General features: G+C 51.0%; 1 protein-coding gene across 4 annotated transcripts in view; it reads right to left on the bottom strand.

The window, feature by feature from the left end:
* Positions 1 to 13,273, bottom strand: part of ZFHX3 (zinc finger homeobox 3) — a 1,295,343-nt gene that overhangs the window by 147,063 nt on the left and 1,135,007 nt on the right. For 3 of the 4 annotated variants that reach the window (XM_023637235.2, XM_023637236.2, XM_005608377.4), the window contains 2 exons: positions 8,920 to 11,681; positions 3,542 to 4,038 (listed from right to left, as the gene is read on the bottom strand). In XM_023637235.2, coding sequence (XP_023493003.1) covers positions 3,542 to 4,038; positions 8,920 to 11,635 — 3,213 coding nt within the window. In that variant the 5' untranslated portion in view covers positions 11,636 to 11,681. The remainder of the gene's footprint in view (positions 1 to 3,541; positions 4,039 to 8,919; positions 11,682 to 13,273) is intronic. The other variant, XM_070263082.1, reaches the window with a different exon arrangement.

The following is a 13,273-nucleotide window of genomic DNA, read 5'->3' as shown; positions in this document are numbered from 1 at the left end:
TACCTCTTCCACAACACACTTCCCTCCTTGCTCAGGTGGTCACTATGGACAGAAACCACGAGGCCAGCCTCTAAGCTGCCTGGGGCCGCTGGCCTTCCGGCTGTGTCCATCAATCACAGTGCCCCATAATGGCAGGTGTCAGAATACGGGCATGTGACCACTAGGGCCTGGACCAGAGCCTACCACGATTTAAGACCAAAAAACACTCCAGGAATGTACCCATGGGTGCTTCACAAAAGTAACATGGGAGTCCAGGGAAAGGAGACAGCCTCCACCTGATGCCCAAGGCTCTCCGGCCTCCCTCTCCATCCACTTCCAGGAGGCAGGGAGGAAGAATTCACTGAACAGTAACCTCGACTGAAAAACCGCTCTCACACAATAACCAAAACTAGACATTCCCAAGCAATGGAGATCACCAGGTTTTTCGTTTTTTCGGTTTTGGGGGTTGTTTTTGCAGATTAGCCAAACCCTCTTTGTGTCCGGATTAGAAATTATGTCCCGCTTTCAGATGGCTCAGTCCTCATTCAGCAACGTGTGTCCCAGCATTTATGACACCAAAAGAAGTGACTCTGGACCAGTGTGAGGGCAGATGACACACCGGAAAGCTCCGCCTCTGCATGCATCTGCAGAGACCGCTGCTGTCTCCTCCAACGTGGAAAAGGAACAGGAGGGAAGGAAAGCCACGGTGGAGACGGAGGGTGGGAGGCTCATCAGGAAGTCAAATACATCACGGCCACTTGAGTGGGTGCAGCAGAAAGCAAGTTTGGGAGTCTCCCTGACCAATAATGAATCATTTGCCAGGGAGCTGGGGTGGGGTCAGGGTGGGGCATGGGGAAGGGGTGAGTAAGGAGGGCTGTGTGTGAGAAGCCCGGTGCCCTCCCCGGGGCAGCAGCATCTGGAGCTGTTTCTCTAGCAGACAGTAAAGAACTCGATTACACCCAGTTAACTGCGCTCTAAACTGATTATGCATGTGCTGGGCTAATGGATTACATTAGCAAGAGGAAAAATAACATGCAATCAATCTCCATTTACTACAGGCCACACCAGGGCCTAGAGAAAAACGGACTCTCCAACCACCTCCAATCCCCACCCCAAATCATGAAACCCCGTGAGATGGAGCCCACTGAGTGGCAAGAGAAGTCTTAGTCACACTGCAGGACAAGCATCGGAATGATGAGCCCATCTCTGTGTCATCCAGGAATGGGTGGGAGAGCTCCCCGCCCCCACAGCAGAGCCACAGCAAGCCAAGGGACATTCATTACCCAAGGACTAATGAGACCAGGCTAATGACCTTCGGCTCCTGACACAGGGAATTCTGCCCTTTGTGTGGGGGGCTGCTCGCCCCCCAGGGATGTGCCGGCCAAACGCATTGTTTGGGCACCTCTGCTTCAGGCGCTGGTCTCCATGTCCTACCCTGCATCCCCAAGGCCCTTCTACCCACACCGCCTTTTTTGAGCAGGAGTTTCTTCCATCTTTTAAAAAAAAAAAGATGAGAAAATGTAGGCCAGAGAGGATGAATGTCCTGAACTAGTTCAGCAAAATACAAATGGAAACACAAATTGCTTCCCTTCCATCTCCCCTGGACATCACTCCACCTGATTCTCCAGGTGTGACCTGTGGACGTGGTTTGGGACCCAAAAAGGGAGATTCTCAGTGAATCCTCCAGGTTCCCAGCCCTTCAGAAGCAAAGCCAAGGGCCTGGTATACTCTTATTGGAGGACGTAGTTTGGAGAGTTAATCACCACTGTGGGCATTTTATACTCTAAAGGGCAATTTTTCCCTCAGATGGAAGAGGCCAGCTTCATGTCACCTCTAAATGACCTTCATCAAAGTTGCATACAATTTTCAACGGCCACACCAAGTCCTTTGTACTAATTTTGCTCAGTCAGGTCCTTTGGAAACTTTTTTCCACTGTTTTTTTTCCATCAGGTTTTCTTGACCACATCGGCACCACCCTGTGGCCAGTTAAGACCTCCAATTTAAACCGACTGCAAGGAGCCTTTTCTTTCAACGATGGCACAAAACTAAGCCATCCAGTGACGTTTGTGCTCTCTTATGACAAGGGAGTTGGCGGGGGGGTCCAGACCTTCCCCACTGCATCACTCCAGCCCATCCATGCTGGAGTCAGCAGTCAATTCCAGAACATTCTATTCCCACTACCTCATGCCTGCTTTCTCCTCCTTTCCCTGAAATGGTTTCTCATCCATGTTACACAGGCCTCTCGCCATGCTGAGAATGAGCAACTGTAAAACAAATGACAGTGATCATTCTCAGCAGACACCGATATGGGGAAAGGATCAGAAGTCTCCCTTATGTGGCATCTCCATTTAAAATCACCATGAGTGAAAAGGGGATTCAGTGAGCTCAGGGTCAGCAGAAACTCGGCGCTCACTGGCCCAAAGACATGGGAGACAGCATGAAAGGAAGGAAGAGAGACTGATAACAAAAGGGAGGAAAATGGAGAGAGAGTGTGAGAGGGCGTGGAAGGTGTGTGGAAGGAGGTTGGGCAGATTTATGGCCATTTGTACCTGATTGTTCATACTAAAGCCATTACGGGATGATTAGAGAAAAAGGTGAGGCTTTAAGTCCAGTGAAAATCAATAGAAACGTCTGGAGCAATTCTGCCGTGCAAGTGAAAGGACTATTTACAGTATCCGGGCACCTCCTCCTCGTTCCCATCCACAGACTGAGAGAAAGGCCGCAGGGGGGTTAGAAAGGAGGGAGGGGCCGGAGGACGGAGGAAGAGGAGGAGGACGGGAGAAGCCAAGAAAAGGGAAGGAAAATAGAATGAGGAAGAGGAAACAGGGGTCATAGAATGTGGGAAGCAAAGGGACAGAGAACCAAGGAGCTCCCTTACCTGACCTTATTTTTCCCCACAGCACTGACCACCTTCTAGCCTGCTAGATAACTTCTTCATTGTGTTTATCACCCACCTGTCCCCAGAAGAGTGGAAGCTCTCCGAGGGCAGAGATTTTGTCTATTCTGTGCATGGATATAGGTAGTGTGCGGAACAGTGCCTGCTATATGGCAGGTGCTCAATGGCTATCTGTAGAAGGAATGAACGAATCAACAATGCAACGAACAAATGAATGAAGCACCCGATGGGCATCCAGGAGAGAACACATTAAAAAAAGAAGGGAACAATGAGATGGGAAAGGAGAACAGAAAGCATGCAGGAGAGAGGGGAGGCACAGAAGCAGAAAGGTACAGAAAAGCGAGAACTAGGGAAACAGCAACTGTGAGCAAGGAAAAGTGTCAGCTGTAAAGAGAGTCAAGGGGGAGAGGGTACAATGGGACAGCATCAGGCTGCTTTCAACAAAACCTGCCCCTCAAAAGGGGGCGCCCACCAAGAGAACCTTCAGGAACCAGATCAAGCCTGCCACCACAATGCAGCTTCAGGAGGAATTGGACACCAACTCCTCTTCCAACAGCAGGTTTACCATCTAGCCACCAACCCAGCCACAATAGGGTCCATCCACCCCTAGCCCTCCCCATCCCCCAGTGATCCAATGCCTGCTTCCGGAGACAGCCTGGGTCTTACCTTGTACAACTTCAGGCTGGCCTCATGCCTGGAGTTGGCCGTGTGCAGCCGCAGCTTCTCCAAGCTGTTGGTGTAGTAGTCACAGGCATTGCACTTGAGGTGGACGGGGTTGCCAATGGCCACACACTTGAGCCGCCACTCATTGGCTTTGCCGCCTTCCTTGATGTGGGCCACCAGCTGGTACTTCTGCACGTGCTTGTCCGTCTTGCAGTGCAGCTGGAAGTTGGCCTTGAGCTGGGTGTTGTAGCGGCAGAGCTTGCACTGGTACGAGTCCCCCATCACGGCCTTCCACTCGTCCTCCGGGAGGCTGCGCTCCACGTTCATGTGCAGCCCCAGCATGTCCAGGTTGTCCGTGGTGAACTTGTTGCAGACGGCGCACTGGAAGAGCTTCAGTGACGGGTCGTTGGTCTGGATGAAGCTCTCACCCAGGTTCATCAGCTCCTCTGACACCAGCTGTCCGCCCCCGAGCCGCATGTCTAGAGGGATCTCACCGCCCACTGTGGGGAAGGACAGGGGAAGAGAATCAGAGGCCAGGCTCATAGCTGAGGCACCACCCAGCCCTGCCCCACCCTCAACCCAAGTTCAAGGAGAAAAAGGTCACAATTCAAGTGTTGCAAGGTGCTACTACCTGTAAAAACAACTTTAAAAATAATCAACTTCATGTGTTCGCATTTTCCTACAAACATTCTGAAATTTGTGGAAGGCTTCATGCTTGTTTTCTTTTGGAAAAGAACACTTAGAAAAAGGCAGGAACCATAATCTCTTGAATATTTCAATTCAACCCCTTGCTCAGAGCCAAGAAAAGATATAAATAAGCATCATTCGCTGGACATAATAGAATCTGAAACTCCAGACCCCAAAAGTTGGAAATGAGTTAAAGTGCAACCTAAGATATCAGGGCTTTACGGCAAATCAGAATTGGGTCCAGAATTTATCTAAAGCTGCACTGCCCAACAGAACTTTCGGTGGCAATGGAAACGTTCTATATCTGCACTGTCAGATGTGGTAGTCACTAGACACATGTGGCTATTGAGCACTTGAAATATAGCTAAGGTACAATGAGGAACTGAACTTTTATTTAATTTTAATTCATTTAACTTTAGATAGCCACATGTGGCTAGTGGCTACTGTACTGGACAGCGCAGCTCTAAATCAGAGATTTCGGGAATGACCTTTCTATTCCTCATCACACTCCACTGGCCAATGTCCTACCTACACATCAAAGGCGCCAGTCCCTCCCACATCTCCCCAAGAGTACAATCTTTTCCCTTTTCTGAGTCTCCACACTTTGAAATGTAGGTCTCCCAAAGAACACGTCACTTTCTCCTTTGTCATAACTCAGCTGCACACAGAGCCACGTGCTGGCCAGTGTCCCCATCAGAGTGCAGCCTCATTAGGACAGGGGTCCAGTCTTATCCTCGCTGAGAGGCTAGAGAGGACAAAACCCCCTGCACAGATGCCCTACTGTCTGCCGTGCCAGACAAGGGTGTAAAGGAGCCGAAACGTTACAGTTCAGGAAGGATCAAGATGGGCAGTGAAACGCAAAGATCAGCTCATGGTCCCAAGGAAAAGGGTCCGAGAGAGCTCTGCTCCTCCCTCTCTACCCCTGTCCTTTGTCAGTCCATCACTGCCCTGCATAAACCAGGGACGGGCTCTCACTCACCAGCGGTAAATTAATACCGCGAGCTCTTATTTATATCACGAGAAAGGCTCGGAAAGAGCTGCCTTCCCTCCATTACCTAGAGCGCACAGTCAAGCAGAACGCTGAGCACCGGCTTCTATTTTTGCCTCTCCCCTAAATACAGGTACACTTGAGCTATTATGTCTGCCCCTGCCCCGTCCCAACTGATATTTAAATTTGACCTTTTACGTGTGGTTGGGTTGAGGTTATTTTTTTTAAATGACTGATTAGAATCCAAGTTAGTGGCTAATCAAAGAAAAGATGTTATTTAAAAAAAAAAAATGGTTTTCTTATTTACGCTACACAAGACCTCAAGTGAGAAGATCAGTACAGGCTCTATTGAGCCGACCGGCTGCGTTTGAAGCCTGTGGGCAGTCTAGCAAGCCACAGAAATCTTTGGCACGTGCATTCCAGAAGCCTTGGGAAGCCTGCTGCTTGTCTTCTCTCTTGCCATCTCCCCTGGTGAGAGGAGCCATAGCTAAGACATCCTTTCTAGGACAAGAGAGAAAAAGAGGGGGAAAAAAAAACATCTGAAAGCTCCATCCTTTAATAGGGATGAAGGCCAGGCAGCATCCTGCAACATACACAGCGTTCAGGAAAAGCAGAAACTTCCCAGAGGGTAAGACAGGAGCAAACATATATTTGTTTCTGATGCCGACCACCTGAAGCATCAAATCTTCACCACTTTTTAAATTTAACCTCAGCACATCAATATCACTCTAAAGAGAAATTCAGCTGTCACTTGCTGGATGCCTGAGTGAAAAGAAGTCTTCAGAACACGCAGAGCAAATAAGTTCCTATTCCCATTCCGAGCTCTTAAAATGAAATGCAAATCAAAGAGAGAAGCAGAGAAGCGGTGAAATGAGGGCAACAGGCAAGCCGAAACTCCTTCCGAGAACCAGACCCCGGAGGAACAAACCCAGGGCTTAGAATCCTACAGATCCGTGGAGCTAGAAGGAACCAACTCAGCCCCCAAGAAGTGGAGGAGAGCCTCCCTAAGTGAGAACTTCGCAGGTGTTTACTCTTCAGTCACACTGGACAGATGGTCACGGAAAGGATTGGCCCACATCTCCCTACACGCACCTAACTTTCACCCTGGAAATTTACAGCCTGGCACACGAGCCCACACATCATCCCAGAGGCACATGGATTAAAAGACACTTTCTAGAATCAGAAGCAGAATCAAAGGAGCTATTTAAATCTCATGCAAGTGTCCTGTGGCTGGCTGGCTACTTGGGAAACATGCAGATGTCCCCACAAGCTACCCATTTCTCAGTGCTGTGCTGAACTTTTAGAGTCTGAAGGGATGTTTGGAAGGATAGTTAGGTGGCCTCAAGTCTAATATCCAGTCTACAAATGGCAGCACATCCAACCAGACCAGACCAAGGGTGCAGACAGAAAGAAAGAGGCCATCAGAAAGAAAGCACTGCCAGAATCAGCATCTGTGTGATATCACTGAAGAGAAGGTTCCAACGAGGGAAGTAAGAAGAGTAACTTTGTAAGCAAGAGTTTATTTCACAAAAACTTTATTCCCCCTGCAGAGCCCAGTAATATCTAATACCACCTACGGGCTTCTCATAAATTGTCGAAAGAAAATCCAGTAGAGTTGCAGACAAAACTGAAAGTTACGGCTCTTCTCGTTTGCATACACTGGCTTTTACTGAGGTCGTACGACTTACATTCCAAGTCCTTTGGACACGTCCTATGGAACCCACACCCACTCAGGCTTCCAGCATGAAGTATTTGTGGCTCTTGCCAAATTCTTGTGGCCCAAGGCAGGCCCAGGAGGTTTCCAGAGACTCACCTCAGCTGACAACGGTGACACTGGAAATTCAAAGGCCCTTCCTGGCTGACCTGGATAAGGTCCTTAGATGGAGGAGCGCTATTCTCTTTAAGAAATAAAGTACGGATCTTCTAGGTGTGTCCAGAACACAGGGATTCATTCTTCTATTTCTTCTGCATCTGCCATAAGCCAATAATGCATGATGCCCCGCAGACTCACAGACACTTAGTGTAAAATCAAAATATTCCTCTACCTCTCAATTCAAGCCTTAGCCAGAATTACTGGTTTTCAAGGTAATTAAAAAGATCTCACTTTGATCCAGTATGAACCCATCCATTTTCTGTGTCTTCATTCCACCTACATTATATTTGATTTACTCCAAGATCTGCCTCCCCAAGATTTTAAATCTCCAGACATGAAAACCCCAATTCCCCTAGGCTTTAAAAAAGAGAAAAAGAAAGTCTTAGAGTACTGATGCCATCCCTGGTGTGCATCCCTATGGTTCACTCTGGGGACAAATAAGATGACTAATCCCTACGCATCCATGATTAACCAGTCTGTAAAACATCTTCAAACCGTTTGGTAATAAAGGATCAACGGGTCAATGTTCCAAAATAGAAAACAAGATTAAAGCAACGGGATTCAAATTTAAATGCACAGAAGGAAAAACAAATTAGATGCTATGAAATATGACTTATCAGCAACAATTAGCAATGAAACACCACATAAATAAAGATGTGACAACTGGTAAGGTTTGGCCCCGTGGCATTAACCTAAACCATCCCAGAATAAAGGCACTACTCACACTTTGTTGGTGAGAACAACTTATTCCCACGTCAGTAAGGGGATGCTGCTTAATTTGGGCCATCACTGCTGGTCCCAAGACGTTAGCAGGGTCAGGGAATGGAGACCAGGCAGTGCCTGCACAGGTGGTGGGGACAGTTGTGGCCCAACCATCACACTGGTCATTAGGAAACTGATTTGCAGATTTTCTTCCCATAGAAGCTCTCCCCCAAGAGTGGTCACGATTCTCTTTACACTTTACTTGTGCTTTTCGGCATCTAAATCCTATTCTTCTTGGTCCCATTCTAGACATATTAAGCCAATTGGTAAGACTCTGTGTCTGGACATAGCCAACTCACCTTCTCTAACAGGGGTCCCTTCTCATGGCAACAAAGGCTCCATTAACGAGGATCTAGCTGATATTAGAACTTAGCTTTCTTTGATGTACAATTTTAGAATTTATTCATTTTTCTCCTGTCACACCACTGTGTGTGCCCCAGTAGGGAATTTAATTCCCAGCTATACTAATCAGTGACAACTCATGCAAAATAAGAAAAAAGAACACATCTCTTTCATCAAGATCCTCCTGAACACACTGGAGAACTTTGAGAAACGTATCTGGGTGGCTCCCCACTGAGCACAGAACCAGCCTTGGGTTATTTGAATAAGGTACACTATGGGTACAAGTTCCTCTTATGGAGATGATTTAAAGCTCTGGCTACAGTTTCCTGTAAGTTTCAATAAATATTTAATGGAATCCAAAAGTTTCAGATAATTGTGGCGATTTTTCAAACTGAGAAAGGGGCAGAGAAAGAGAGAACGGGAACAGAAAAGAAAGTTGACCAGAAGCCAAAAACTAAAGGAAACACTAAATTTTAATCCCAGCCAGTGGAGGCGGAGCGTAATCACGTGTGTGCTGAATGCATACAATCTTCCCACACACACATACAGAGTTCAATGGATTCTTGAGAAAAATATTTGATTGTTAGACACTCAAGTAAAAGAAAGAAAAATCAACCGAATCCACAGGACTCGACAGAATCAACCAAATTAACAGGACCTCAGTCTAGCTTCAGTTTTCCCCAGTTAAACTCCTACCATGAGAACAAACAAACACGGAGTCAGCCTCACCTAGAGCAGGCGTCATGGCGGCCATGGGCCCGGCGGGATCCAGCTGGAATCCACTCATCATGAACTGGGCGTCTGAGGCAGCGTTGTCCATCTTCAGATTGGGCAGGTTCATGTTCTGGGCCAGGTAGTATTGGTAAAGCTCGGCCTCGGCGGGTGAGGGCAGGCTGCCAAGGCCCAGGTGGCGGTTGTGTTGGATCTGGGTCATGTTCTGCTGCAGCAACATCATGTTATGCATGTGCTTCTCACTGGTCATGTGGATGCGGAGGTTCCTAGCCACGTTGGTCTCGTAATCGCACACCTCGCACCGCCAGGTGGGTTTGGTTTTTGGTTTGGTGGGCGAGGGGGCCCCACAGGAGCTACCGATATTGGCCGCCGCGGCCGCCGCTGCAGCTGCCGCAGCCGCCGCCCCAGCCGTGTGGCTGAAGACCTGCTCGCCCCCTCCGTTCTGCAGGTTCTGCATGTTGTTGAGATGCTTGTCGGACTGCATATGAATACTGAGATTGCCTTTGGTAGTTGTGGAGTAGTTACACACCTCACAGCGGAAAGGCTTGTAACCACACGTGTAGCTCTCGCCTCGTGCCAACCGAGGGTGGGGCTGCCCGCTTTTGCAGTAGACACAGGAGCCCCCCGGCTCGGGGTGCTTCTCCTTCATGTGTGCCTCCAGCGTCTGCTGGTACTTATAGTGCCAGTTGCACTTGGGGCACTTGAGTGTCTTACACGAGTTACGAGAATGCATCATGGTCATGTGGCCACCCAGCGAGCGGGAGGAGCCCAGGACCGTGTCGCATTTGGGGCACTCCACACCACTCCCCGAGGGGCACTCCCCAACCCCAAGCTCGCAGAGGGAGCCAGCGTGCTGGTGATGGGGAACGAAGCCCCCATCGTCGCCCTCTGTGCTTTCATTTGGTTCTGGTGCTGTGGCATTGTCTTTATTGGCACTTTCGTCAGCAAAGTCCAGCCTCCTGCCGCCCTCTGCCACATTGGCCCTGACGCCCTCACTGTTAAAGCTTAAACGATTCCTCCTGTTCGCACCATCAAAGACAACAAAGGAAGAAGCGGAATTAGAACTAGTAGAAGCTGCGCCCCTCGACAGGGTCTGGAGCACATTAGGCATTAAGGGGGAGTTAGAAATGCTTTGGTTTGAGAGAGCAAGGTCCTTTTTGCTGCTGCTACCTGCTGCGGCCCCAGACTCCTCGTGGGGCCTGTCCTCCAGTTCGTCGTCCAACTCGCTTGGAAAGAGTCCTTTGCAACCCTCGTCTTCCTCCTCCTCTTCTTCCTCTTCTTCCTCTTCCTCTTCCTCCTCTGCCTCTTCTTCCTCCTCTTCCTCCTCCGCCTCCTCCTCGGCTGGCTCTGCTTTCTCGGAGAAGCAATCCGGATCACCCACTTCTTGCTTCTCTCCTTCTGCTGCCCCAGAGTCCTTGCCCTCTGAGGATTTGGTAGGACTAGAGGCCAGAGGCCCCAAGGGGACTGAGGTAATGGGGGTCTTCAGGACCGAGCTGGTGAGCCCGCCAAGGTTCAAGAGGGTGCTGGGAGTCAAGATACCAGCCTGGGGCTGCTCGGGGCCGGCGGCAGAGCCGGCTGGGAGAGCCTCCTCCCCTTCCATTCGAATGCCACTAAATTTACCATAAAAACTGTGTCCGGGGCCTATGAGGTTAGCTGTGGAAACTAAAGGGTGTTGAAAGTTTTTGTTTTTTGGTTCCAGAAAACTTACAAGGGGTTCCTTGTCTTTGCCAATCCCTTGGATGATAGCGGAGATGTTCTTATTGCTAAGAATTTTCCGCTCGTCTTCACTCAGGGTCATTCGATGGTCGTGCACCGCGTGGGTCACAAACGAACGGACGTACCCGAAGGAGAGCTTGCACAAGAAACACATCAGGATGGGCTTCCTCTTGCCGTAGAGCACAAAGCCATCGAATTTGGACAGGTCCACATTGTTGGGAACATCTTTGGATACGCAGGAGCTTTTGGCAGAGCCGTCGCTGTTCAGGTAATCCTTGTTGCTTTTGTGTCGCACGTCAAAAACGCGGAAGCTGTGCAGGACGGGGCTGAGCCCCGTCAGGGCTGAGGTATTCGGGAAAGCCTGGTCTGGGCCCTCAAACCATTTCCCGAAGGATGAGGCTATGTGGAAAGTGTTGATGATCTGTGGGTAGACTGGTGCAGCACAAGAAGGGTCCCCTTGTTTGCCCCCCGCCCCGGGGAGAGAGTTCAGGAAGAGCGAAGGGAGAGGCCCGCTGCCACCGCCACAGACGCCCCCGCCCTGGGTCAGCTGGCTCAGGCTCTCGACAATGTACGCCGAGCCGTCCGGCTGGTAGACTATCTCCCCAGCCAGGTTCTCCACGTCACTCTCCTCGTCCCCCTCCTCACTGGTGTCGCTCGCGCTCTCCTCGCGCAGGGGCCGCGGGGGGCGTGCGCTGGGGCAGTGGTGCTCCATGTAGGTCTGCAGGCTGGCGAAGGAGGCCGAGCACTCGTTGCAGCTGACCTCCTTGCCGGCCGGCTCGGCGGCGGGCGGGCCGGCCGAGGCGCTGCTCTCCGCCAGGCGCTCATTGAAGGGGGCCCTCAGGCTGTCCAGGGGCCCGTGGGTCTCACTTGTGGACTGCTCCATGCTACTGGGTTTGTCGGGGAGGTGGGTGCTGTTGAGTTCAGTCCATTGCTGGTGCTGAGGGATACCGCACCCATTGTCCTTCCCCGAGACGACGGGCGAGTCACAGCCTTCCATGGTAAGGCCTGCGTGGAGCTTTCATTGCACCCAGTACGGATCGGACCTGAAGAGCGGAGGCAAGGGGGAGAGGAGGGAGAGAGGGGGAAGAGAGAGAGAAAGGAAAGAGGTTAGGAGGGCCGAGGCTAAGGTCCCGCACGGAGCACTCTAACAGGCTTCTGTCCACACCCACAACAGAGACCAGAGGGGCAGCAGGCACCCCAGCGATCGCCCCACGCCGTCCAACTCGCAGAGGGCGGGCGGCACCCCTGGGGGTCACGGCCGAGGTCCGTGGCTCGAGCAGGGGGCGCGGGGAAGGGGGCATCAGGCGCATCCCTCTTTGTCTTCAGATTGTCGGCCGCTCCACCCCTGGAGGCCAGTTCCAATTTCCGTTCTTTGCAAGCACAGCGTTAGAGTCAGGCGCGGGCGCCGAGCCACAGCGGAGGAGAACCGTGTTGTCTCGCCGGCCCGCCGAGGTTGCAGAATGGCAGCCCCCCCACATACAGACGGCCAAGGAAAAGTCTCCCCCCGCTGCCCACGCTGAGTGTGGGCCAGGGGGTCAACGGGCAGGGCCGAACGAGAGGAAGAAGATTTTTGCGCCCCGAGAAAAAGGATGGCAAACCTGAGTGGGGTCACACTGATTGATTTAAAGGCAAAGTTGCTGCTGTTGCTTTTACCGACCACGTTTCTAGTTTGAGAAGTTCAAAGAAGAGTTTGAGGGCTGCATAGCTCAGAGGACACATGTGCAGGCCTAGACACACTCTGCAAAGCCCCATCAGGGCCGATGGCTGAATTCATCCTCTCGGATCTGGGAAGCATCGTCCCATTTTACAAACAGTAAAACTGAAGGGCTAAATCTAAAAACGAGCCCCCTGCCACCCCGACACTGTGAAACAGAGAAGACAGATCTCCGAATTCCCATCTCCTCCCCTCAACCGGTAGAACACCCTTGTTTGTGGCTCAGCTGGCTTCAGACTAAAATAATGTAGGTGCAAAACATGAGTTCGATGTTTCTAGGAAGAACCACCCAGACTCCCAATCAGCTGACTCCCCCTCCAGCAGCGTGGATGGAGCCCTGTCTGGACGAAGCCCCGTCACCACTGGGACTGGGTAGTTTTTGCTGTCAAGGATCTGAGCAGCAAGTCGAGACAGCAGCTGGGCTTGGCCAGCCCTGATTCCATACCTGCCTCTTAGTTATTATTAGTTATTAGTTGTTACCCAAGCAGCTGTCCTTCAGCCCTAGGGCTTTTCCGTTTCCGACTCTAAAGTACCACTGAGCTGAATTTGCCCTCTGAGACTTCGTCTCCTGGGGAGGGGGACATCAGATCACTGGCTGCCACTCTGCTCCTGGGGCAACAACATCACAGGGGCACTTCTTCCGTCCCAGCACTGCTCCTACAGGCAACTCAGCACCTCCCCCAGCCCTGATCAGTCGCCTGCAACTCCCGGGCCTCCTTCCTAGAGAACATTTGGCTGCTTCTCCACCCACCACCTCATTCATACACAGCGGAGGAAGGTTTTGGCGGGTTTTGCCCACCCTCCTCCCCTCCCAAGCCCCATCTTCCCATTCTTTTTTCATTTCTTGATGCTTGACTGCACAGTGAGCCAACAGCTCCCCCTCGGGAAAAGACAGGGAAGGCAGGTTTACCAGAAGTCTCA

Source organism: Equus caballus, chromosome 3 (genome assembly GCF_041296265.1).
Source record: "Equus caballus isolate H_3958 breed thoroughbred chromosome 3, TB-T2T, whole genome shotgun sequence".
In the NCBI taxonomy this organism is placed as follows: Eukaryota; Metazoa; Chordata; class Mammalia; order Perissodactyla; family Equidae; genus Equus; species Equus caballus.
This window is presented reverse-complemented; position numbering and strand designations above follow the sequence as displayed.